This window comes from Oncorhynchus masou, chromosome 33 (assembly GCF_036934945.1).
Source record: "Oncorhynchus masou masou isolate Uvic2021 chromosome 33, UVic_Omas_1.1, whole genome shotgun sequence".
Classification (NCBI taxonomy): Eukaryota; Metazoa; Chordata; class Actinopteri; order Salmoniformes; family Salmonidae; genus Oncorhynchus; species Oncorhynchus masou.
Window position 1 is genome coordinate 37899133 of NC_088244.1, and position 26891 is coordinate 37926023.

The following is a 26891-nucleotide window of genomic DNA, read 5'->3' on the forward strand; positions in this document are numbered from 1 at the left end:
TAGCCATGCTGTTTAAGGTTGCCTTGAATTCTAATTAAATCATCATACCACCTCCTCCATGCTTCACTGTGGGAACCACACATGTGGAGATCATCCGTGCACCTACTCTGCGCCGCACAAAGACGGCGGTTAGAACCAAAAAAATCTAATTTGGACTCCTCAGACCAAAGGACAGATTTCCAACGGTCTAATGTCCATTGCTTGTGTTTCTTGGCCCAAGGAAGTCTCTTCTTATTATTGGTGTCCTTTAGTCGTGGTTTCTTTGCAGCAATTTGACCATGAAGGCCTGATTCACGCAGTCTCCTCAGAACAGTTGATATTGAGATGTGTCTGTTACTTGAACTCTGTGAAACATTTATTTGGTGTGCAATTTCTGAGGCTGGTAACTCTAATGAACTTATCCTCTGCAGCAGAGGTAACTATGGGTCTTCCTTTCCTGTGGTGGTCCTCATGAGATCTAGTTTCATCATTAGTGTTTGATGGCTTTTGCAACTGCACTTGAAGAAAATTCTTAATTTTCGTGATTGATTGACCTTCATGTCTTAAAGTGATGATGAACTGGCAATTTTCTTTTGTTTATTTGAGCTGTTCTTGCTATAATATTGACCTGGTCTTTTACCAAATAGGGCTATCTTCTGTATACCACCCCTACCTTGTCACAACACAATTGGTTTGCTCAAAGGCATTAAGAAGGAAATAAATTCCACAAATTAACTTTTAACAAGGCACACCTGTTAATTGAAATGCATTCCAGGTGACTACTTCATGAAGCAGGTTGAGAGAATGCCAAGAGAGTGCAAAGCTGTCATCAAGGCAAAGGGTGGCTACTTTGAAGAATCTCAAATAAATTTGCTTAACACTTTTTTTTGGTTACTACATGATTCCATGTGTGTTATTTCATAGTTTTGATGTGTTCACCATTATTCTACAATGTACAAAATATCTCAAATAAAAACCCTTGAATTAGTCTTTTGACTGATACTGATACTGCGTGTATGTATGTATGTATGTATGTATGTACAGTTGAAGTCGGAAGTGCACTTAGGTTGGAGTCATTAAAACTCGTTTTTCAAACACCACAAATTTCTTGTTAACAAACTATAGTTTCAGCAAATGTACCCAAGTGGCCGAATTGGTGAAATGACCTATAACTATATACAGCAGTGCAAATAACTATATACAACATATCAAAAAGCAATTCTAACACACACACACAATTCTTTTTTTTAATATTAGAAAATAAATATTTAAAAAAAACAGTACACACCCCTTGGAAGTCTTCATCATAATATTTTGCTGCCTGTGCCATGTCCCATAGCAGTCTCTTTCTGATGTAAAGCAGAGGCAAACTGAACAAGTGGTGCATTTCATGTGACACAGAACACAACAATGCCTCCATGCTGTGCCCTTTTGGCCCTGAGGCACAGTCATGCCTGCAGTAATGAACTGTGGCATATGAACACCACTGGGGGCACAGGTAGAGCGGGTAGCTTGGCACCGGGGGCTCCCAGTCGGAGTCGCTATCACTGTGAAAGAAAACATTTAAAAAATATTTGTATTGTATGAGCCTTTTATCATCACATAAAATAAACATATGTATTGATTGTATAGAGCAGAGGGAAAAGTCACTAAGGTGTTCCATTCAACTCCGGCCATTGTTGTGTGTTTGGGTGTATTTACACACACCCAAACAAACCAACACACACACACACACACATATACAAACTACACATTTCATTGCAATTTTTAAAAATTATTATTTATTTTTCTATATATTTTTATATTTCATAAAACGTCATTAGCACTTACCCGTCCAGAAGTACGTCCTGTCCTTGCAGAAACAGCTCCTCAGTTCGTTTGAATCATAACACTCCAAGATTCCTCAAACAAAAAATCTGTCTCACTTTCACTTTAGAGTTTGACTTCGCTTTACATGATGTATTCGCCATGATATCTTCAATGAAATCGCTGAAACTACAACTTTCCGAAATACAGCTGCGTGTAAAAAGCCTTACAGCAACTCCTCTGATCGTCAAGGCGAAAATGGAGTTCCCTGCAAGTGCGATTACAACCAAGGAATTGTGGTCCAACCCAAACCATTACATACTGGCATTTACCTCAGCTCATTGGCTATCTACCCAGCTAGATTTCAAGAAGATCAGTGGTCATTGGGCAGAAATACAGTCAATCATTGAAGCTTCGCTAAAATTATTGGTGCGTAAGGGAGTAATTGCTCGTAGTCGTCAAATCAATTCACGTCGGTCAATACTCCCTGCAAAAAAAACAATGAAGTTTGGCTGTGTTGCAAACATCCAGAGGAATGCACTGAAACCTACCATGACTAGATAAACGTTTTTTTACCGTGTGTAATCACGCCGAATGCTCCGTAAAAAGTTGATAGAGATGTATTTCAAGGCACAAACGGTTTACAAAATGTATCGATTTAGGCTATAAAAATGGATTTTATCAAAGAAAACGGCACTTCATTTGATCAATGGGACACTCAGGAAGAGAAATAAGAGCAATATATCAGAATGTAAGTCATAATTTTACCTTCAGATGTGAATGTGTAAAAACTGTCATGGCAGAAAATGTTTCTGTTCTTGATTGCTCTTCTCAAACAAAAGCATGAGATTTGTTCTCTGTAATAGCTATTTTAAATTGGAAAACGTAGTTTGATTACCAAGATTCTTATCTTTTGAAGGGTGTAAGACACTTGCATTTTCAAGAATGTTTAATGTTACGAAGTTGTATTTTTAGTTTTCACTCTGAAATTTCCCCTGATGTTGGTCCCTGTACGGGGATCGCAGCCATAACAGGTTTTAAGAGGCTCCTCTGTCCTCCACTCGTTACTTGTATTAATGGCACCTGTTTGAACTTGTTATCAGTATAAAAGACATATGTCCACAACCTCAAACAGTCACACTCCAAACTCCACTATGGCCAAGAACAAAGAGCTTTAAAAAGAAACCAGAAACAAAATTGTAGACCTGCACCAGGCTGGGAAGACTGAATCTGCAATAGGTAAGCAGCTTGGTTTGAAGATATCAACTGTGGTAGCAATTATTAGGAAATGGAAGACATACAAGACCACTGATAATCTCCCTCGATCTGGGGCCCCACGCAAGATCTCACCCCGTGGGGTCAAAATGATCACAAGAATGGTGAGCAAAAATCCCAGAACCACACGGGGGGACCTCGTGAATGACCTGCAGAGAGCTGGGACCAAAGTAACAAAGCCTACCATCAGTAACACACTACGCCGCCAGGGACTCAAATCCTGCAGTGCCAGACGTGTCCCCCTGCTTAAGCCAGTACATGTCCAGGCCCGTCTGAAGTTTGCTAGAGAGCATTTGGATGATCCAGAAGAAGATTGGGAGAATGTCATATGGTCAGATGAAACCAAAATAGAACTTTTTGGTAAAAACTCAACTCGTCGTGTTTGGAGGACAAAGAATGCTGAGTTGCATCCGAAGAACACCATACCTACTGTGAAGCATGGGGGTGGAAACATCATGCTTTGGTGCTGTTTTTCTGCAAAGGGACCAGGACGACTGATCCATGTAAAGGAAAGAATGAATGGGGCCATGTATCATGAGATTTTGAGTGAAAACCTCCTTCAATCAGCAAAGGCATTGAAGATGAAACGTGGCTGGGTCTTTCAGCATGACAATGATCCCAAGCACACCGCCCGGGCAACGAAGGAGTGGCTTCGTAAGAAGCATTTCAAGGTCCTGGAGTGGCCTAGCCAGTCTCCAGATCTCAACCCCATAGAAAATCTTTGGAGGGAGTTGAAAGTCTGTGTTGCCCAGCAACGGCCCCAAAACATCTGCATGGAGGAATGGGCCAAAATACCAGCCACAGTGTGTGAAAACCTTGTGAAGACTTACAAAAAACGTTTGATCTCTGTCATTGCCAACAAAGGGTATATAACAAAGTATTGAGATAAGTATTTGGTCAATAACAAACGTTATTTTCCACCATAATTTGCAAATAAATAAATTAAAAATCCAACAATGTGAATTTCTGGATTTTTTTTCTCATTTTGTCTGTCATAGTTGAAGTGTACCTATGATGAAAATTACAGGCCTCTCATCTTTTTAAGTAGGAGAACTTGCACAATTGGTGGCTGACTAAATACTTTTTGCCCCACTGCATGTATATTAGGCTAAAGAGAAGAGGACCCAAGACATATCCTTTAGGGACCCCCGTTCTACTGTTTTGGTTGTAACATGTTAATGCTTTGTCCAGAAAGAGCGGTATCTCTTTCATCATGTGTTTCTCTCCATGTAGATGGGTGCACGCGGTGTGTGAGAGTCTGTACACTGAGGACGAGGTGGAGCAAGCTTCTGATGAGGGCTTTGCCTGCACCTCCTGCACTCCCTACGTCCCCAAACCGATAGGTAAGCCTATCAACTTCAAACCAGTGCATTTGATTAGAAGAAAGTGAAAATGGTGACGACATGAAATGTGTTCTGTAATTCTCACACTTCCCCCTCGGATTGTCTGCAGTAACAGTGGATACGACCTACATGTCAGCCATGAAGATAAAAGAACCAGGTTGGTTTTTTTCACTTTTGAACTGTAAATGTGAGGACACATGATGTTTTTTTTTCACCTCCCGAGGTGCCTTACACCGACCTCTTGTAGTTTTAACAATCGGCACATTTTTTATTTGTATGTATCCAAGTAATTTTTTGTTTAGTAGCTCTCACTCGTCAAATGTTTGTGTAGTTTTATCAGTCATCAACCCTCGCTCCTCCCTGTCCCACCCAGAGCGTCAGTTCTACCGGTTGGAGGGAGTGTGGCTGACCGAGACGGGCATGTCCCTGCTGCGTAGCATTTCTATGTCTCCCCTACACAAGAGGCGTCAGCGGCGTTCCCGCCTGGATATGCTGTGTGGCGACGGAGGACATGACGGCATTGAGCTACGAGACGGCGAGGGAGACGGGGACGAGGGAAAAGGTGGGTGGACTATCTGCTGTTTTGTTTCTCTAAGTGACCAGGGTTTCTATAGGAGGAGGATGAAATTGCTCCGTGCCTTGACACTGATCGAAGGTCAGATTTGCCATTCTCCCCTAATAGGTTTCAGGTTCAGATTTGGGGTTGCAAACTAATCCTAGATGTGTGTTTTAAACACCTTCTACCAAAAGTTTTTAATTTATAAAAAAAAAAATTGTTTAAATTTTTTATATGCTTTGAAAGGTCATCTTGGACTTTATTGATTTGACATTTATTGTTTTTCAAGAGGTGATTCCTTACGTCATGCATGTATTTGTGCACCCTCTTTAGTCTGTCATTTCCTCTGCATTGACCATGAATTTCTCGCTCTCTTGTTGTTCCAGGCTGTGGGGAGCCCATGGAATGTGAGACCGGAGCCCCTGGTGTAAAACAGGAGCCTCCAGGGAGCCCAGACAGAGAGCTGGGAGCAGAAGGAGGTGGTGAGGGGATGGAGGAGGGCCTCCTCAAAGGAGGAGTAGAGGAGACTGACGAGGGGAAGAAGAGGAAGAGGAAACCCTACAGACCAGGTCAGAGGGCACTCTAACTTGACATATTGGTTAAAATATTATTAGTTTCTTTTGCGAAGCTTTAGCCTCGCTTGCCTGGTACAATGGGACTAAAAGAATAGTCCTAAAAGTGCAGGTCTGGCACACCAGACAGTCTCAATCAAACACGGAAAGTATTTGAAAGAAAACGGATACTATTAGAACCCAGGTCGATCCAACAGACCCCTGTAGTGACATCATATCATTTGTCACCTCTCTATGACGGTCACATTCAAATAAACGTTTATATTTCCCGCAGGGATTGGTGGCTTCATGGTGCGCCAGAGGAAGTGTCACACGCGGATGAAGAAAGGTCTGTTCCCCCATCTGTCTCATCTGGCTGGAGACGGGACAATTACTACAGATGGACGGACAGGAGAGAAACTAGCCCTAGAGGAAGGCAAGTTACAAGTTACAACAGCCACCTGCTGCCATTGTACTGGTCAATCACTGAAATACTCGCATCTGTTGGAGAGAGGTCAAATTCTTAGACGTTTTGTAAAAAAAAAAAAATAGAATAAACCTTACACGGCCGGCCGCTGCGGAAATAAGTTATTGTTCATGTGTTTTCATGTCTCATGTTCCGGGTTTCAAGTGTACATTGTGTCGATGAATGATTTTATTTGCAACCCAAAACAAAATGCTTTCAAAATTGGGATTCTGAACATCTGAAATGACACGTGCTGTTTGTTGACAGGGCCCCACCCAGACACACCTATAGATGGCGCCCCGGAGACTAAGCCAGCTGAGGGAGAGGGGGAGCAGGCCAAGAAACGACGGGGCAGGAAGAAGAGCAAACTGGAGGACATGTTCCCAGCTTACCTGCAGGTACATTCTCTCTCACCACCTCTCACCATGGGCTATTCTAAAGACTTCAGTTAGCAACCTAGAGGAACCTGTTTCCCGGACACAAATTAAGCGCAGTGGAATACAAAGCATGCTCAATTAAGATTCTCCATTTGAAGTTACTTCTCAGTCCAAGGCTAAACTTAAATCTGTGTCTGGGGAAACTAGCCCGTAGTGTCTAGAGACCAGCTCTCTAACATCAGAGTTATCTATCTCTCTGTGCAGGAGGCGTTCTTTGGTAAACAACTGATGGACCTGAGTAAGAAGGCTCTCCTGGTTCCCCCAGGACCGAGGCATCAAGGTGCCGTTGGTCTCCTCCGACCTCCACTGCCCCATGCACCTGGGGACAGACCCACCGCACCTGACGCAACGGAGGCCAGGGAGCGAGCGATGGGGTCTGGGATGCACCTGAAGCAGGAGGGGGGTGAAGGATCCCAGGCTCAGGGCGAGGGAGCAGGGTCGTCTTCGTCCGTTAAAGAACCGAGTTCGACGGACCCTCAAGGCTCCGACACGGAGAAGAATGAAGGTAAAGAGATCACGGTGATGCTGAAATGTTGCAGAATATAAAAGGGATACTTGACAAGCTTAGTGTGCAGGAGCTTATTTTCTTTGGTTGAGAGATCTGTGTGTTGGAGTTGCAGGTGTTTAGTTTTGCCATATGCTACCAGTTTGGTCTTGACGGATGCTTTTCCCCACTAGTCTAACATGCCTCCCGCTCGGTCTCTCTCCCAGGTCTTCCTCAGGGCATGGAGAGTCAGGACTCTGAGCAGTTCTTCAGGAAGGTCCTGGGAACGTCAGAGGGGGCCTCTTTAGGAGGGTCGCTACAGAGCAGCATGATGCCCATCCTGGAGGGAGTGAAGGGGGAGATGAACCGCAGTGGTCTGCCACAGAGGAGCCTCCTCGCTGGTACAGGCCTAGAGTGCTCATTTTTCATATGAAGTATAAATGTGGAAATGAGTGTGACGTCGAACTTAAGACATCTCACTAAGAGACAGGAGTAGAAAATGTGAACCGCGTGATGATATATGGAGTAATAGTTTGTTGTCGTTAAGGAACTGTTAGGCTCATAGTAAAGCAGGACATGTCACTCATACAAGCTGATCCCTTTCAGGGTCACTGCCCTCAGCTGGTGTGATGGAGTCCTTCCCTGGACTCTCTCAGTCTCCGTTCTTCGACATGCGGGACCGGGCAGGTCTGTTCAGTCCAGACGGGGGAGAGGAGAGCCCATGGGCAACCCCCTCCACCCCTGCTACACCCTCCACTCCCCCTACCCCCGGCGAGGCAGATGGAGACGGGCTGTCCTATAACCAGCGCAGCCTCCAGCGCTGGGAGAAGGACGAGGAGCTAAGAGAGATGTCCACCATCTCCCCTGTACTCTACGCAAACACAAACTTCCCCACACTCAGACGGGACTACCCAGGTGAGTGGATGGAGGGGAGATCTTAGTTAAAATGAATAAGTGGCCTTTTCAAATTTTTAGGAGGTTTGCTCTGGATGAGATGGTGCTTCCAAAGTTCTAATGAAATAAAATAAAAAATTATCTCTGAAAATGAACCAAATATCAAATGTTTTGACAGCAGTTTACCGGATTATATACAGTACCAGTCAAAAGTTTGGACACACCTACTCATTCAACATTTTTTCTTAATGTTTTACTATTTTCTACAGTGAAGAATAATAGTGACGACATCAAAACGATGAAAGAAGGCATATGGAATCATGTAGTAACCAAAAAAGTGTTACAAAAAAATCGAAATATATTTTAGATTCTTCAAAGTAGCCACCCTTTGCCTTGATGACAGCTTTGCACACTCTTGGCATTCTCTCAACCAGCTTCATGAGGAATGCTTTTACAATAGTCTTGAAGGACTTCCCACATATGCTGTGCACTTGTTGGCTGCTTTTCCTTCACTCTGCGGTGCAACTCATCTCAAACTATCTCAATTGGGTTGCGGTCAGGTGATTGTGGAGGCCAGGTTATCTGATCCATCACTCTCCTTCTTGGTCAAATAGCACTTACACAGCCTGGAGATGTTGGGTCATTGTGCTGTTGAAAAACAAATAATAGTCCCACTAAGCGCAAACCAGTAGGATAGCGTATCGCTGCTGAATGCTGTGGTAGCCATGCTGGTTAAGTGTGCCTTGAATTCTAAATAAATCACAGACCGTATCACCAGCAAAGCACCATCACACCACTTCGTCCATGCTTCATGGTGGTAACCACACATACGGAGATCATCTGTTCACCTCTGCGTCTCATAAAGACACAGCGGTTGGAACAAAAAAAATCTCACATTTGGACTTTCCACCGATCTAATGTCCATTGCTCATGTTTCTTGGCCCAAGCAAGTCTCTTCTTATTATTGGTGTCCTTTATTAGTGGTTTCTTTGCAGCAATTTGACCATAAAGGCCTGATTCACACAGTCTCCTCTGAACAGTTGCTATTGAGATGTGTCTGTTACTTGAACTCTGTGAAACATTTATTTGGCCTGCAATTTCTGAGGCTGGTAACTCTAATGAACTTGTCCTCTGCAGCAGAGGTAACTCTGGGTATTCCTTTCCCGTGCTTGATGGCTTTTGCGACTGCACTTGAAGAATGTTCTTGAAATTTTCTGTGTTGACTGACCTTCATGTCTTAATGGACTGTTGTTTCTCTTTGCTTGTTTGAGCTGTTCTTGCCATAATATGGACTTGGTCTTTTAGCAAATAGGGCCATCTTCTGTATACCACCCCTACCTTGTCAACACAACTGATTTGGCTCAAACGCATTAAGAAGGAAAGAAATTCCACAGATGAACTTTTAACAAGGCAGAGCTGTTAATTGAAATGCATTCCAGGTGATAACCTCATGAAGCCGGTTGAGAGAATGCCAAGAGTGTGCAAAGCTGTCATCAAGGCAAAGGGTGGCTACTTTGAAGAATCTCAAAAAATATATATATATTTGATTTGTTAAACACTTTTGGTTACTACATGATTCCATATGTGTTATTTCATAGTTTTATTCTACAACGTAGAAAATTGTAAAAAAAAAACAAACGCCCTTGAATGAGTAGGTGTGTCCAAACTTTTGATTGATACTGTAAGTTGTGATCCTCTCTCTTCTCTCTGACAGACTGGTCCAGTCGCTGTAAACAGATCATGAAGATCTGGAGGAAGGTTTCAGCTGCAGACAAGGTTCCTTTTCTGCAAAAGGCCAAAGACAACAGAGCAGCTCAGCGGATCAACAAGGCACAGAAGGTGGGAGTTTAGGCCAGATAATTGATTCATAGGGCCAGCTTCCTTGATCCAGATCAAGCCCACGCCTGAACTAAAAAAATCTGTTTGGAATTTCCAATGACAATGCTTTTAATGCACTTCAAGACTTAATCTGGGTCCAGGAAACCAGCCCAAAGCATACGTTTGTCACTGTAAGGATGTCTACATACAGTCTCCTTGCCTTTCTCTAACTGTCTCTTCTCTTATACAGCAGGCAGAGAGCCAGGTGTGTCGGCCCATCAAGACAGAGGATGATGGTAGTGTTCGGGTCAAAGGGGAACGTCCAAGCCTGCACCTCCAGATCCCGCCACCCTCAGGTTCTGTCTCCAACCCCTCCCAGCCCAGCTCGGCAGAGAGCCCCTTCCCCTTCCACCCCGACTCGGGTTCCTCTTCGGTTTTCTTCCCCGACGGTCCTCTCAAGACCCCAAGCTCGGCATCGGCAGATATGAGGACAGATCCCTTTGCCAAGCAGCCTCCCCAGTCCCCCCACCCCTCTCACCACTCCCACCCCTCCACCCCATACTCCTCCCACCAGGCCGCCTCCAGCCCCATGCAGGGCCAGGCCTCTTCCTCAGGTTACCTCCATCCTGTCCCGCAGGGCCCTCTTCAGGGACGGCCGGCCAGCCTCGGCCCCTTCGACATGCACCCAGGGACCCCCCGGCGGGCCCAGCAGGTGGACCCATTTTTCAGGCCACAACAACAGATCCAGTGTCACCTACCCCAGTCACAGCAGGGCTCTCAGGAGCACCTAGGCCCCCCAGAAAGCCCTCGGTCCAGGGGTGGAGGGCCTGGGGACTCCCCTCTCTTCTCCCCGCCCCACACCACCCACTATGGAGACCCGTTTCGAGGCCAGCAGCAGGGGATGGGGCGTCCAGAATACGGTTCCTCCCCCTCCCATGTGTCCTCACCTGCCGGGATGGGACAGTACAGGGCTGATATGAGTGGGGGACCCTCTCCCCGCTCCTCCTCCACGGGACGCCAGGACCTGAGTAACACGGGCTCCCCTGCAGGGATGCTGGACTCTGGGGATGGCTTGTTCAAGGCTCCCATGACGCCCGGATGCACCAAGGGGACAGCGGGGTGGTACTCCACCCTGGAGCCTCACCCAACCACCACTCTGAGGGCTACCGCCAGTCCCCCTCTACCCCGTTTCAGGACCCCTATGCCCAGCCCCCTCTCACCCCCAGACCCCAGTCTGGGGATAGCTGCTCCCCCCTCCCCCAGAGGCATCCCCAGGCCCAACAGGAGTCCTGCCCCAGGGTCCCCTCCAGCCCCCAGTCCCAAGGCAGCTCCCAGTCTCCCCTCACTCCTGGAGCCCTCTCCAACGATGCATTCTCTGTCCAGTCCCCGGCATCCAACTCGCGCTTCCAGTCGCCTGACCCCTACTCCCAGCCTCCCTCGCGCCCCCAGTCCAGGGACCCCTTTTCTGCTTTGCACAAGCCCCCCCGGCCCACCTCTGCTGTTCCAGAGGGCACCCCAAGCTACAGAGGCTCACCTCACCCCAACCAGTCTCCTTCACTCCCCCCGTCCTCCACCCCTGTCGGGGACCCTCTCTCTGGGAAGCCCTCTGGGCCGCCTGGGTTCAGCCGGGGCCCCAACATGGCCTATCAGATGGCCCAGCAGCAACAGCAACAACTCCTCCAACAGCAGCAGCAACAACAACAACAACAACAGCAGCTTCAGCAGCAGCAGCAGCAGCAGCAACAACAACAACAGCAGCTCCAGCAGCAGCAGCAACAGCCCCAGACTCAGGCCATGGGTTCCAACTTCCACTCCAGGATGCCCCCCCAGCAGGACCCCACAGCCCCCCAACCCCCGGATGCACCTCAAACCCAGGGGACTATGTCCGGCGCCCAGGAGATGCCTGACATGTCAACGGTCCAGGATCCTTCACTACTGGACCTCAGCCCCTCTGAGCTGGAGAAGCAGAGACAGGTATATGTTCTATTTGCTTTAACTAGGATCTAATTTATTCCACTATGACTATGGGGCTAATCTTCTAAGAGTCCTTCAACATCACAAGATAAATAATTGTCCCTTATTATCATTCATAGGCCTGATATAACCCCTTACTGGTGTTTCTTCCTCTGATAGCGACAGAAACTGAGGGAGTTGTTGATCCGACAGCAGATGCAGCGAAACTCAATCCGGCAAGAGAAAGAGGCTGCAGCCGCCAGCAGTGCTGCCCCCTGTTGGCCTGGAGGTGACATGGCAGCCTATCAGCAAGACAAAGCCCGCCGTGCTCCACCACCCTACCCACAGGTACGCTATAATATGTCGAACAACATGTCCGACATCAACTTGCATCAACTTGGGTCAGGCTCAAAATGTTTTGAATCTGAGTGGAACTGGGGAGATACTACTTAAACCTGTACAATACGAACACATTTTTGTTTTCCATTTCAAAAATGTTTTCTACGTGTTGCCCTACTGAATATGACTGTGGTAATGTCTCCGTTTGGCTGGTGATTCTCAGCGGTTTCTTAGTATTTTATTTGAATTGCCCTTGAGGGGATTGATAAAGTTGTAATTGAATTGAATAGTAGGCCCTTGTTTGTCCTAATAGGACCGTGCTGCTGCTGGTGCCCAGGCAGCATTGGCAGGGAAGATGGATGGTGGCCGCCTGCCACCCCCAGGAACCCCTGCCATGATGGACCCCAACCAGCTCAGGTATACACTCAAATCTCTCCTTTCTCTTCCGTCTGTGTTTTCTCTTTCTTAAATGCACTCACAGCTGCTGTACATTGAAAGAAATGCCATCAGGAATTATTTCAGCCAAGATAACGTTTTTGTGCACATCGCTTTCTCACTAGCTTCCGGTACGTTTTGACATTTTGTCTGTATTTGTCTTTTGTAGACAACCAGGGCCCCCCAACCCCCAGGGCATCTATGGTCGACCTCCGTTCCCTGGCCAGTGGCAGCAGAGCCCGGGTCCCCGTCGGTTCCCCCAGCCTGGTATAGAGGGTGTGGGCCCCAGGCACAACCTCAACTCCCCCCTCAACATGCAGCCCGGCATGGACCCCGGAGGACCCCCACCACAGTTCATTGAGCTGAGGCACAACTCTCAGAGGCTGCCCCTGGGGACCCAGTTTCTCCAACGTGGGCCCCAGCAACGGCCACGTCTATATATCCCCCAGCAGCAGGAAATGGCCCCCGGACAGTTTATTCATCATCCAATGCCTCAGGGTATGGACTCTCAGACAGAGGGGGTTAGAGACTCACGGCTGGGGCTACAGCAGGGTGGTATGAGTCTATTACTGCCACAGCAGAGCACTGGCCCCTCACAGCAGCAACCCCATCTCCAGCCCCACACAGGCACTTCCCAGACCGCTAACGCTCCCAGTTCTCACTCTGGGCAGCAGCAGCACCAGCCTTCCCAGGACTCCACAGAGTCCCAGGCTGGAGCTTCAGGGGACCCTAATGTTGACCTCCCCGAGCCCGACCTGGAGGATCCGTTTGCCCCCAAAAGGCTAGGGAATGCCCCCGGGGATGGAGGAATGGAAGATGAGGATGACCTGGCTCTAGATCTAGACCCTGATAAGGGTGACGACGACCTGGGTAACCTTGACAACCTGGAAACCACAGATCCTCACCTAGACGACTTACTCAACAGTGACGAGTTTGACCTGCTGGCTTATACGGACCCTGAGCTGGACCAAGGGGACCCCAAGGATGTGTTCTCGGACCAGCTGCGGTTGGTGGAAGCAGAGGGTGAAACACCAGGTACCTCTGGAGCTCAGGACATCAAAGTGGAACAGAAACCAAAAGTGGAGGAAAACCCCATCTCAAACACGGGGGGCTCCACGTTGTCCACAACACCCCATCCCTCCTCCTCGGAGTCTGCCGACACCTCCAGGATCAAGCTGGAGCCAGGCCAAGCGGTGGTGAAGGATGAGATGGGAGAAGCAGTCTCCATGCTCCTTCAAACAAACAAATCCTCCACTCAGTCAGAGAACCAGGGTGCCTCTCTGAGCTCTGTGCGGTTAGGTGGGCTCCCATACCCTCTTCCTGGTCAGGCTGACTCCTTATCCTCTCTGGGGGAGGACCCTTTAGGGCTGCCCGATGGAGGGGGACAGCACTCCCCAGCCGTGGATCTAGACAAAGTCGAGAGCTCTCTGGAAGCCAGCGAGCTTCCCTTGCTGATCCAGGACCTGCTGGAGCACGAGAAGAAGGAGCTCCAGAAACAGCAGCAACAGCAGCAGCTCAGCTCCCTCCACCAGGGGGCAATGAGGGCTCACATGGGAGGCCACCCCAACCACCAGGGGGGTCCTGGACATATCATGCTGACCCAGCACCACCGCCCCCAACCCCAGAGTATGATGGGACAGCCAGGTATGGTGCCACGCCCTCCACACCTCCTGCAGCAGCAAAGGATCATGGGACAACCTGGGATGACCCCACAGCACATGGCTGCCATGGCTCAGCAACAAGGCATGATGAGGATGGGGCATCCTGGGGGAATTCACCCAGGACTCAACCCACAGCAGCAGCAGCAACAACAACAGATTAAACAGTCAACTCTGGCTGATAACTTCTTCCCTGATAAAGGTAAATAAATTCTCAAGATTGTTTGATCTTGTTTGAATCGTGACTCTTGCATGATTCCTGAATCCTTGTTTTGAATCATGACGTTTTTCCTTTAATACATTTCCCCCGGTGTTTCTGCTTTTGCTCCGTCACAGATCTAGACAAGTTTGTGACTGACGACGTCATGGATCCCATCGCCAAGGCAAAGATGGTGGCACTGAAGGGCATCAAGAGAGTGTTGGCACAGGACCCAATGGGGGTACCCTCTGGAATCAACAGACAACAGGTCTCTCTGTTGGCCCAGAGACTAGCGTCGGCACCGGGAACAGGAGATCCACAGGGTCAACTCGCATCTGGCCCATCTAAGGTACAGTGTCTCACTTGTCCAAACATAACCAGGACAATATAATGTGTTCATAATATTCATCCTGTAATTCCGATCATTTGCTGTGGGATCCTCAAAACACAATCACTCTTGTCTGTCTATCTGATTTATGTTTTTTGACAACTTCTTTTGTTTTTAGGAAGGGGAATGCAGTGACCCAACACAATCGAGACCCAACCCTCCCCAGTTTGTACAAGGGATCATCAGTAAGTTCTACAAATTGTTCCAGCGTTATAATACTTCCATATATTTGTTAGTTGATGTATTCCAGTGTTTTCCCAAACCTCCATTTGAGTTACCCCCAGCCATTGCACATATTTGATGTATTCCAATATAAGCACACCTGATTTGAATTGGTCAACGAATCACCCCCCTGTTCTACCTACCAGATGATGCAGAGCAGCATCAGTATGAAGAGTGGCTCCTGCACACCCAGCAGCTGCTGCAGATGCAGCTCAAGTTCCTGGAGGAGCAGATCGGAGCTCACCGCAAGTCCCGCAAGGCTCTGTGTGCCAAGCAGCGCACTGCCAAAAAGGCAGGCCGTGATTTCGCCGAGGCTGACGCAGAGAAACTCAAATTGGTCACAGAGGAGCAGGGCAAGATCCAGAAACAACTGGACCAGGTGGGGGAAGACTCTCTGAAAATCTTTACCCCATCCATCCACCCACCCACCCATCATCATGCTTTCCTGTCTTAACGTAACTGTCCAGTGTGAAATCTCACTTTTAAAAGTTCATATTCTGTTAACTCATAAACAAATAGTGTTGTTGACTCGTCGTGTATTTGTGCCCAAAGCAGATATTGCAGAGAAAAAACACATGAAAACCCCACCCCAGACTTAAACTGTTGCTATTTCCTCATGGATGATGATGTTATCCTCCCGAGTAAGATGAGCTGGCCAATCAGCGGTCTACTCATATACATATTTTTAGTGACCAGTATACACTCACACATTCTGTTGTTGGTACGCCCATGACCTGTTGGTACGCTGCTTTTTAAAGGGAAACGTCAACATTTTTCAACTTGCACAGTTTTCACATATGTTGGGTTGGGGTGGTGCTGTAGATAATTAATATGAATTTGCAGAATTGTGATATTTTCCTTTAACATAATTATCAATTTTTGGAAGGAAAACTATTTCACCCATATTTCTAAGTCATATTTTATAGAAATCTGGAAACACTGGACAGTTACTTTAATATTGGCTCCTGTTAACACATCTCTTGTTGTGTTTCAGGTGCGAAAGCAGCAGAAGGAACACACCAACCTGATTGCAGAGTACAGGAGCAAGCAGCAGCAGCACCAGCAGGGCTCTAGTCTCCTGGCCCCAGGGCCCTCCACCCAGGGGACCCACTTGCTCTCCAAGATGCCCGGGCAGATGATGATGGGTCAGCAAGGAGGTATGCCTGTCAGAATTCCCCCACAGGGGCAGCCTTTCCTAGGAGGAGGCCAGCACCCTGGAGCTCTGGGAGTCAGATCCCCTGGTCCTCCTGGTGGTCCTCCTGCAGGGTTCTTCCCCCAGGGTCCAGGAGGAGTCCAAGGGGCAGACCAAAGACTTCTCCAGGAGAGACAACACAGGATGCAGATGATCCAGAAACTACAACAGCAGCAGCAACAACAGGCGATGATGCAAGGCCAGCAGCCCATGCCACATCCAGGTGTCCAACCAGGTATGTTGCCACAGCCAAGCGTCATGGGTAACTCTCTGATTAGTCAACAACAACCAAACCTCCAACAGGGAATTATGCCCAACCAGGCCATGGTGCCCCAGGGTATGGTACCAGGGCAGACTGTGGCCCAGCCAGCTCAGACCCTGATGGGAGGGCAGCCTATGAACCAGCCTCCAGGCATGATGGTTGCTCAGCCAGGCATGATGGGGGCACAGCCAGGCATACAGCAGCAACAGAGGCCTCAGGTCCTAATGGGCCAGCAGGGAGTAGTGGGACCCCCTCAGCACCATGGACTCAGAGGACCCGGCCAGGCCCAGCTCACACCTCAACAACAACAAATCCTGGCCCAGCGCATGTTGGCGCAACAGAAGCTACAGCAGCAGCAAGTGGCACAACAACAGCTCAGGCAACCACCACCACAGGGCTTCATCAGCCAACCCAACCAGTCTCACGACTCCCAGGGAGGACTCTCTCAACCTGCTACCCCAGGTCAGATGGGATCTTCTCCCGCTTCAGCAGGGGGGAGCACACGGGTCACCCCGCAACCAACTGAGGGGCTGCAGCAGGGGGAGGGTGGAATCCTTAGTCCTAGCTCCAGGACACCTCCACAGCAGGGTGGACCTGGACCTTTAACCCCTGGCCAGATGACCCAACCAGGGGCTTCTGGAGAGCAACAGGCGGTAGTGGGACAACAACAACAGCAGCAATACATGGCCCAGCAGCAGCAACAGGCACCACAACAACCTCCTCAAAATGCTCAAGCTGGACATCAACAGCAAGCAGGTTACCAACAGGCTGGCATGCACCCCCAAGTACAACAGCAGCAATCACAGCAGCAACAGCAGCTTCAACAGCAACTCTCTCTACAGCGACAGAGTTCCCTCAATGCTGATCCCTCAAAGTCTGGTTTGGTTACCGTCAAGCAGGAAGGACAGCAGATGTGTTACATGGCCCAACAACAGCAGCAGCAGCAGCAGCAGCAGCAACAACAACAACAACAACAACAACAACAACAACAGAATATTATGCAGCAAGCCCAAGACCCCATTAGACAACAACATGACAATATGGGCCAGATGCAAAATGTGATGGGTCAACAGAACCACCCTGGTCAGCCTCAGCCCGTCCCTGGTATGCCAGGCCACCCTAGTCCCCAGCAACAGGCCCTCATGGCCCAGCAGCAGAAGCAGCAGGCCATGATGGGCATGCTTAGAGCCCAGCAGCAGGGCATGATGCCTGGCCAGAGGCCTGGGGGTCCACCTGGTCAGATACGCACCCCAGTCAACATCCAGACTATCATAGCCCAGAACCCCCAGCTCCGACACCTCACCCCCAACCAGCAGATACAGCACATCCAGGCCATGATCCAACAGCGCCAGCTCCAACAGCAGCAGCAGCAGCAACAACAACAGGGCCAGATGCTGAGGCTCCAGGTGGGTCAAGGACAGCCAGGCCAGATGAGGCCCCAGGGGCCACTAGGACCGGGGCAGCAGGTGGGACAGGTCCAGAGGATGCCTGGCGGTCTGGAAGCCCAGCAGCAGCAGATGCACTATGGAGGAGCTCTTGGGAAACCAGGGGGAGTGGGCTCCCCGCAACAACCAGGAATGATGGGCCCCGGCCAACCACCGGGCGTGGTGACTCCTCAGATGCAGCAGCAAGGGATCACAGGACCTGTAGTCCAACAGCAGCAGCCAGGAGCCTCGCCTCAGTACGCACTGAGTGTCCAACAGCAGCAGATGATGATACAGCAACAACAGGCCCAGCAACAACAGATGATGAGAGGTCAGGTACCCATGGCTCGCTCCCCCATGGGGCAGATACGTGGTGGGCCCCCCCAGGGCCGCCTCATAAGGCCAATGTCTCCCCGCCAACCCTTGGCCAACTCCCCTGGTGACCCACAGCGCCACGCCATGGCACAGGCGATGGGAATGCGTCAACCCAACCAAGTCATGCAACACCAGCAACAACCACAGATCCACATGGCTCAACAACGCTTCCAGGGATCTCCCTCCCACGCAGGCTCCCCTGGAGGATCCTCAGTGCAGAAACAGGAAGCAGGCATGAGCCCAGCAACCCCAGGCACACCACACTCCACCCACGGTGCCTCTCCGTCTGTAACTGAAGGGGCAGCTGGGAAAGGTAGTCCTTATAGTCATATCAAGGCGTCTCCTCTCAGGTCACCTGGAGCATCCAAGAGTCCCCTGGACTACCCTGGGCTTAAGGCGGGAAGTGGCGACCCAACCCATAGCCAAGTCCCTCCGAACGGGCCTTCGCCTCAGAAGGGTGAGAGTGGACAGCAGGGCCAGCAGCATCCACATCAGGGCTCAGAGAGCCAGGGTGGTCCTCAATCTCCACCAGGCTCCAGAGAGGGTGCTCTGTGTAAAATGACCCTACAGAACATCAAACAGGAGCCCAGAGAGGTGACTTGTGATGGAGAAGGTGGTGGTGGTCCTCACTCCGGGGCCATCAAGAGGGAGGTGACTGGGGAGCCGGTTGGAGGGTTTGGTAACACTGGTCCTGGACCAGGAGGGGACGCCGGAGCCCACGTCCCCAGGACTGAGTCAGGACAACAGTTGCTGCAGAAGCTCCTGAGGACCAAGAACCTGCAGCTGGCAGCTCAGAGGCCATCTGACGGCATCCACAACGAGATCAACGGACACATCAACAGCAAGCTGGCCATGCTGGAGCAGAAACTACAGGGGACTCCACGCAACATGGAGGTGAGTCAGATATATCCTATCCCGTGAGGACTGTTCTCGTTTTTGCAAGGTAGTAAGTTGGTACTAGTCATAGAAATATACTTAGATTGTCATATTTTGATGGTACTAGTCCTCTGAAATGGGGGCGATGGTGCAATTCCTTGCTTCATTGCTTTTGTTGGTCCTCATCACAGGATCTGCAGTCCATCACAAAGAGGGCTCCTGTTGCCAAGGTAAAGCGCACCAACAAGCCTGGAGAACGAGCGCCCCAGTCCCGTAAGAAGAAGAAAGAGGAGGTTGGGAAGAGCACTGAAGCCCTGATGAAACAACTGAAACAGGTAAGAGATGACCTCCGAGGCTTGGTGAATGAATACCGGACCTTTTCTCCCCGAAACGTAGTGGGACATTTTAATTGAATGAAAGGGTGGCAATTAACTGTTGATTTTAGTGTATGCTGTATTATTTGCTAACTTTGATATTTAAATTAAATTTAACAAAAGCAGTGCATATTTTGTAGGATGTCACTTTTTACAGTAATACCTAATTTGTCTTTGTTTTGTTTTTTTGTGACATTATTTTCATCCAGGGCCTTTCTCTCCTTCCCCTGATGGAGCCCTCCATCACTGCCAGTCTGGACCTGTTCGCCCCCTTCGGCAGCAGCCCAGCCGACGGCAAGGCCCAGCTCAAGGGCTCCTTTGGAAATGCAGTACTGGACAACATCCCGGACTACTACTCTCAGCTTCTCACCAAGGTAACTGTCTTGTGTACAGCGTAGACTTACTGTGGTGGTCCAGATTTCCAGCTGCATATTGTTCTTGATGCAGGAGTAACAGTGTCTCTATGTTCTCGTCTTTTATTTATGTGTATTCACCCTCCCAGTAGTTTTAACAAGATTTTCATATTTGTAGCTTTTGAAGCGCTTTCTTTCTGTTATGAAAAGTGCTATAGAAGTTTAAATGATTATCGTTATTCTATAACAACAATCACTTTTATTGCTCTCAATTATCCCACTGTCCACTGTTTAACCACGGCACCCTGTATCCTTAGAGTAACCTCAGTAATCCACCAACACCCCCGTCCTCCCTGCCCCCCACACCACCCCCCTCGGTACAGCACAAGATGCTCAATGGGACGACTGCTGTGGAGGAGCTGACTGAGGTTCAGAAGGAGACCGAGACCACAGAGGACACTATGGGTAAGACAAGGTTTTTATAAAAAAATAAATGGAAATAAAGCTATTTTGTGTTTTTAAGGTCGTTCTTTTAAATAAAGACTCACTTCGTCTCACTTCCAAGCCTGTATGTTTTGTCATCCAAAACCCCATAGTAATTTCATGGCCCTTGTTCCTATCCGGCTTGAATGTAAGAGTTTTGTGCAATCAGATTTGATGAGCAGCTGAACAGTCTGTGAATGGCATCTCTCGCTACAATGTGTCTGCAGATTCTGTCACTGAGGAGGTGAAGAGTATGGATATCCTTGCAGCGCTCCCCACCCCTCCTCACAACCAGAACGAGGACATCAGGTATGATATGCAGGGCCTAAATGTTCACCTGTCCTTTTTAAGGGTGGGAGGTTTACCGTGGTAATGTGGCTGTCATGTTTGTGCCTGTGAGATTGAGTCTGACTAGAAGCCCTGTCATCTTCTCTTCCCTGACAGTTGAAACTCAAACATTGATAAAACAACCTAGCTTGTGAACTGAAACACAAGGACAAAGTCTCACTTTTTAGTAGACTTTTGTTTCAAGTAAATTAGACCAACTTTTATGCCAGCCAAACAGTGTTGTAGCGCGAGGTGGGATAGGCTATAGGATTCGTAGGTCTTTGACTTTCATGTGATGAATTTGCCAGCTATCAAACAAGAAACAGCCAGTGCAGCACTTATTTAGCTTTGTATGTGGTCATACTTGACCTATATGTATTCACGAATGCGAGTGAAATGCTGACACCTTGGAGAGCCCCGACACCTTTACCCGCAAATGCCAAAATTGACCCACATCTGGCGGGTGGTGGGGTGTTCATTTTAGGCCCTGGTGGTATGATATGACACCTGTCCTAATCCTGTGTTAGGGATGGGCACAGAATGTCAAACGGACGTTCGTATTCGAAATACTTGCGTGAGCATTCATTTCATTTGTTAAAAGATATTCATAGCATTGTTAAAATAGGCCGTTGTCTCAGTTAAATAAAATGATCTGTGCTCTTGCTGCACACAAGGATATACCATGGCGTTTGAAATCCTTCATTTAATAAAAATCGACTTTTGACTTAATGACGTTGTTGTGGACGAGGATGGGGAGCGCAGTAAAATAGCCTCGACTAGCCTAGCTAGCTGGCTAGCGAACGTCTGGCTATCTTAGCTAGCTTCTTTATATTGATTTGATGCAGTAAAGACGGGCACTGCCAAATGGGATGATGGCATTTACATTTGTCTGACTAGCGCTTGTAGGTGGCTACTTTTTTCCTCTCTTCCCCCCCCTTGGGATCACATTGTTGTTACTGTTTTGAGCTTTTCCTCAATAGTTTGAGGAGAACCATTCTCTTTCTCTCCGGAGTAGCTGCCTCTGGCGTGTATAGTATCCGCCCGTCCCATACACAGTGTGGCCTTGACCGACCGTGTTTTCCAAGATGGAGAGCATATGTTTTGCTCTATACTGAAAGAACTACTCCGATAATAATGAGCAGTTGATTGCGAACGTTACCTTACTTATATCTTTCAGGATGGAGAGTGACGAGGACAGCGACGCTCCAGACAGTATCGTCCCAGCGTCCTCTCCTGAGAGTGACCTAGGCGACGAGTCGCCACGCTTCCCTCGCCTCCGAGAACCCAAAGAGGAGGAGACGGAGAGAACCATATCCCCTATCATACCACTCATCCCCCGCACTGCCATCCCAGGTAGGTCCACGACACAAGCTTCTGATGTCATAAATAATATAGGCCACTTATTGACAATGCACTTATTGTAAGTTGCTCTTGAGTGTCTAAGAGCATTGCTAAAATATTTCAAAATGCAAGCACAAAACAAATAATGTGACTTGCCAGTCCACGTCATATATATATTTTCTTCCCCTTGTCCAGTGTTCCCAGAGAACAAGCCGTTTGAAGCCGCGTCTACAACCAACCCCTGGGACAAAGCCAAGAGCAACGAGGTGGCTGTGACCTTCACACTGACCTCCGCTGCAGCCAAGGTTACTGAGCTTAATCCTCTTCCGTCCCTCTACACCCCTTTTCTGACCCCTTATCATTTTCACTTCAACCCATCTCCTATCTAGCCTGGTCCCAGATCAGTTTGTGCTGTCTATACAGATATGGGTTGAAACCGATACGGGACCAGGCTACCTCCTATCTGAACTAAACCATGAACTGTCTGTTGTGAGAGAGAAAAAACGACAACAATTTGGCTAGTTATGATCTTGATGGATGGGTGGGTTGGTACTTCTCCAGAATCTGAACCATGTAATGGTGGCTGTGGCTCAGCTCCTCCACATGCGGATGCCTGGTTCCTATGAGGTGGCTTTCTCTCCCAGCCCGAGCAGAGCAGGAGCCTCAGGACCAGGGAAAAGCCCCGAACAACCAGGTACTGGACCGCCAGGTGATTTCTATTACATTTCTCCTCACAGTCAAGTCCCAAATAGAATGTAGCTACCTACTAAATAGATTTGATCCTAGATTTATGCCTAAGCTTAATGTTGAACCCCCCCCCTTCCATCTTAAATTCTTAGCTCGATAAAATAATTGAAGAAACCAATCATCTAATTAGCAAACTCTCGCCTTCAGGTGCTCTGTGTGTGAAGGCTGGTGGTATAGATGGTAGTTCAGCCAGCCAGGACGCAGAGTGGCTCAGACAGTTTGATGTTTCTCTGCCAGGCTGCACTCTGAAGAAACAGGTGGACATCCTCTCACTCATCAAACAGGTAGGCCACATTCACTCTCTTTCAGGGATGTGAATATCCCTGAAAGAAAAGTTCCTTTTCTGATATTCCTCCAATAGACAGGCCTGTTCCTCAGCCAAAACATCCCTGAACAGCATTGCTCCAGACTGGCAAGCCCGAAATGTATGGCAATCAATGGATTAGGTTGAACATCAAAATATGTTGAATCATGCTTTCTTGCTTGGACATGTCAAACGAAACAACGTATTTATTGAATGCCATATCAGTAGTGTACTACATGCAGCTCCTAATAAAGCACTGAATGACTTTATTGAGCTCATTACACGCACAAAAAAGGTATATTGCGTGACGCCCGTGGGGGAAAAAAATTGGTGTGCAATCAAATCATGGGCTGAACTTTATTGCACCAGTGCCACCAGGGTAAAATGTTTGTTTGGAGGCCTGCTGTACAGTCTCCCTATGATACAACCCTATATATTTATTAGGGGTGTAACGATTCACCGATACGGATTTGTCCCCGATTCAAAAGTTTAAGATGGGACTGTATTGATTGGCGGACCCCAAACCAATCCGAATGTTGCATGCATCAGTCAAAATAAATTTTGATTGAAAACATTACGAATCGTCAATAAAAAAAATTTGCTCATTACTTTCGACCTTCTGAAAATATCTCATATTTTGTGACAACTGATACGTCGCCCTTCTGTGTCAAACTAAGCATGTAACTGGGTTTGCAGTCATAGATAGATCTGCAAGTCATTTTGCATGCTGAATCACCCTGGGGACATCCGTAGCCTAGTCAATTTGTGCACTGTGCCCAGCTTTAGCCTGTTCCTGATCTGCGCTGCACCTTCAGCGTTCAAGTGCTAAAATGGCTTGCGCGGCATTAGGTTGTCACTCAACGAATAAAGTAAAGCCTATGTCATTTGCTAGGTTATTATCTATGCGCTGTTGAAAATGTGTGTTTTACCGGAATAAAAGTAAGCTACCGGAGACTCAAGTCTCATCTGGTTGCACCTGCTGAACCGGGGCTTACAGTGTCTTTTCATTTGGATTGGTTCAGGTTCTACCATAAGCAATAGCTAAGTCAGTATATATGGTCATTTTTAGATAAGGTTACAGGGTAACGTTGATAATTTCATAACAAGGAATCAGTTTTGCAAGGTGCACGGATCAGCCAAAGCAGGAAGAGGAAAAAGAAGCTGACTTAAAAACTTCCGAACGGTCAAAACCATTTGATTTTGAGTTGGGGGGGGGGGGTGAATGAATCCAAAGTTGTGCTATATATCCATTGGCTATGTCATAGATCATGGCCGTCCCCTTCTGATGGTGGTAGTCGGGTGGTAGATGCCTAATCTCCCTTATGGCTCAAATCAGGTGCCTACATAGTGTACACCATAGACATACTTAATTTACACACACAGATTGCTTTGAGTGTCTGGAAATGGAGCTATATAACTCATATACATTAGTCAGGTTAGCTACAGACCTTTGCACATGGCCTTTTTTGTCAAATGTCAGGAGATTCTTCAACATGTTAATTTCTCTCTCAGGAGTTCCCCGAACAGGAGGACAAACCGGTTCAGCACTGTTACACCACCAACGTGTCTGACCTGGATGTCCGCCATCTCCCCGTCATCCCTGTCCAGGATTCCCCGCCCTCCTCTCCCTCTCCTCCTCCTCCTAGTGAACCTGAGCCTCCCACACAGCCAGCCTCCCCCTCTCAGCCAGCCTCCCCCTCTCAGCTAGCCTTTCCCTCTCAGCTAGCCTTTCCCTTTCAAGTTCCCTCCAGCCCTGCTCAGACCACGGTTCAGGTCAAAACGGAGCCTGCCACCGTTCAGATCAAAACGGAGACTGAGGCTGAGGAGGCCATCCTTCCCCCTCCGGACCCTGTCCTTGTCCCCAACTCTGACCCTGGTGCTGACACTAAGGCTCCTGTTCTTGACTCTGCGGATGCTGAGGCTCCTGCTGCTCAGGCGGACTATGATGCCACGACGGCTGACCAGCCAGCCCCCCATCCCCAGGACACCCCCACCTCCCCCAAGGTGAAGCACCGCAGCAGGCCCCTCTCCCCCGACCCTGAGGAGATGGTGGTCCGGCCCAAGGTGAAGAAGTGGAAGGGCCTACGCTGGAAGCGTCTCCAGATCGTCATCACCATCCGTAAAGGAGGCTCCAAGAAGGAGAGCAGCCGCGGGGTCTCAGAGCTCATGGAGCGTCTCCGCATCACCCTGAGACCTGACAAGCTGCCCCGGGACAAACGCAAGTGCTGCTTCTGCCACGAGGAGGGCGATGGCGCCACGGACGGCCCCGCCAGGCTCCTCAACATCGACGTGGACCTGTGGGTTCATCTCAACTGCGCCCTGTGGAGCACGGAGGTGTACGAGACGCAGGGAGGCGCGCTGATGAACGTCGAAATGGCGTTGAGGCGCGGGCTCCGCACCCGCTGTGCCTGCTGCCAGAAGACGGGCGCCACCAACAGCTGCAACCGCCTGCGCTGCCCCAACGTCTACCACTTTGCCTGCGGCATCCAGGCCCGCTGCATGTTCTTCAGGGACAAGACCATGCTGTGCACCCAACACAAACTGAAAGGGCCCAGCGAGGAGGAGCTGACGGGCTTCTCCGTGTTCCGCCGGGTCTACATCGAGAGAGACGAGGTCAAGCAGATCGCCAGCATCTTACAACGCGGCGACCGCATCCACCTGTTCCGCGTAGGCGGCCTCATCTTCCACGCCGTGGGCCAGCTGCTGCCGTCTCAGATGCAAGCCTTCCACTCCCCGACCGCCATCTTCCCCGTGGGCTACGAGGCTACCAGGATCTACTGGAGCACGCGGGTGCCTAACCGCCGGTGTCGGTATCGTTGTCGTATCAGCGAGACGGAGGGAAGGCCGCTGTTCGAGGTACGGGTGCTGGAGCATGGACAGGAGGACCTGCACTACCGCGACACCAGCCCAGAAGGTACGTTCTCTGTCCCCACACCCAGAGCCTGCTCAGGCTGCCTCTGTTGAAATGTCCAATCACAGAACTGAACACAGTTTGGGTTAATTTGTCTAAATTGCCATTGATTTGTAATTGAGTTGCCATTTTTTGGGTAATTGCATCATTGCACCATTGCAACACAGCCATGTCCGTAATTAAAATGGAATTGACTCCATCGCTGCAATTTACTAATCTGGTCTGTGACCATGTCCTGTGTTTTTCTGCCTTCCCTCTAGGTATCTGGGACAGAGTGGTTAAGTCTGTAGCTAAGCTGAGAGAAGAGTCTGCCATGCTGAAGCTTTTCACTGACCATGTGAAGGGAGAGGACATGTACGGCCTCACGGTCCACGCCGTTCTGCGCATCACTGAGTCGGTAAGAAGTCCTTTCCCGAAATCAGAATCGCCATTTGGCTTTTCCCTCCTGTGCTCTCATTGCTTCCATGACACCAAGGCCTGTGTCTCCAATAACACACTATTGCCCATTCGGTGCCCTACTTTGCACTACAGCTCTAGTTAAAAGGAGTGCACCGCAGAGGGAATAGGGTGCCATCGGAGGTTTGGATCTTGCTTTTTCATCTTTGACTTCACTAACATCCTGTGTGTTACGTTATTAGTTGCCTGGAGTGGAGAGCTGCCAGGACTATGTGTTCCGATACGGTCGCCACCCTCTGATGGAGCTGCCGCTCATGATCAACCCCACCGGCTGCGCCCGCTCCGAGCCCAAGATCCTCACACACTGCAAGAGGTAAGACTGCAGTATAGTCCTCCATGTAGATGACATAGATATGATAATATGCTGTAGCGATTAACTTTAGTCTGATCAAGATCCTCACACACGGCAAGAGGTAAGACTGCAAGTATAGTCTTCCAAATAGATTTATAGTTATAGAAAATAGTAATAAATAGTACACTAGTATAGAAGATATAGGTGATCTAGATATCGATAAGCAGTGGTTGTCAGCTGGTTTTGCACTCGGGACCCAAATAAGACCAGATTGTCTCAGTCGCAACTCAATAATTGCATTTCAATTTTTTGGGGCCAAAATGGCCAACTGGGAAGCAGCAACTTCTTTGAATGCTATATTGATAGTAAAT

At 48.8% G+C, this 26891-nt stretch overlaps 1 protein-coding gene across 1 annotated transcript in view; it reads left to right on the forward strand.

Annotated features, from left to right (window-relative positions):
* The window catches only part of kmt2d (lysine (K)-specific methyltransferase 2D), a 43278-nt gene that overhangs the window by 11821 nt on the left and 4566 nt on the right, over positions 1–26891 (forward strand). Inside the window, 30 exon segments of the mRNA XM_064957575.1 lie at positions 4294–4403; positions 4513–4560; positions 4777–4965; positions 5346–5528; positions 5806–5946; positions 6244–6374; positions 6618–6918; positions 7125–7298; positions 7504–7812; positions 9506–9630; positions 9860–10703; positions 10706–11583; positions 11743–11910; positions 12215–12318; positions 12506–14196; positions 14331–14542; positions 14700–14766; positions 14950–15182; positions 15798–18950; positions 19124–19267; positions 19516–19680; positions 19977–20124; positions 20370–20451; positions 21647–21822; positions 22006–22115; positions 22372–22504; positions 22705–22841; positions 24374–25775; positions 26033–26169; positions 26411–26541. Of these exon segments, the coding sequence (XP_064813647.1) occupies positions 4294–4403; positions 4513–4560; positions 4777–4965; positions 5346–5528; positions 5806–5946; positions 6244–6374; positions 6618–6918; positions 7125–7298; positions 7504–7812; positions 9506–9630; positions 9860–10703; positions 10706–11583; positions 11743–11910; positions 12215–12318; positions 12506–14196; positions 14331–14542; positions 14700–14766; positions 14950–15182; positions 15798–18950; positions 19124–19267; positions 19516–19680; positions 19977–20124; positions 20370–20451; positions 21647–21822; positions 22006–22115; positions 22372–22504; positions 22705–22841; positions 24374–25775; positions 26033–26169; positions 26411–26541 (11826 nt within the window).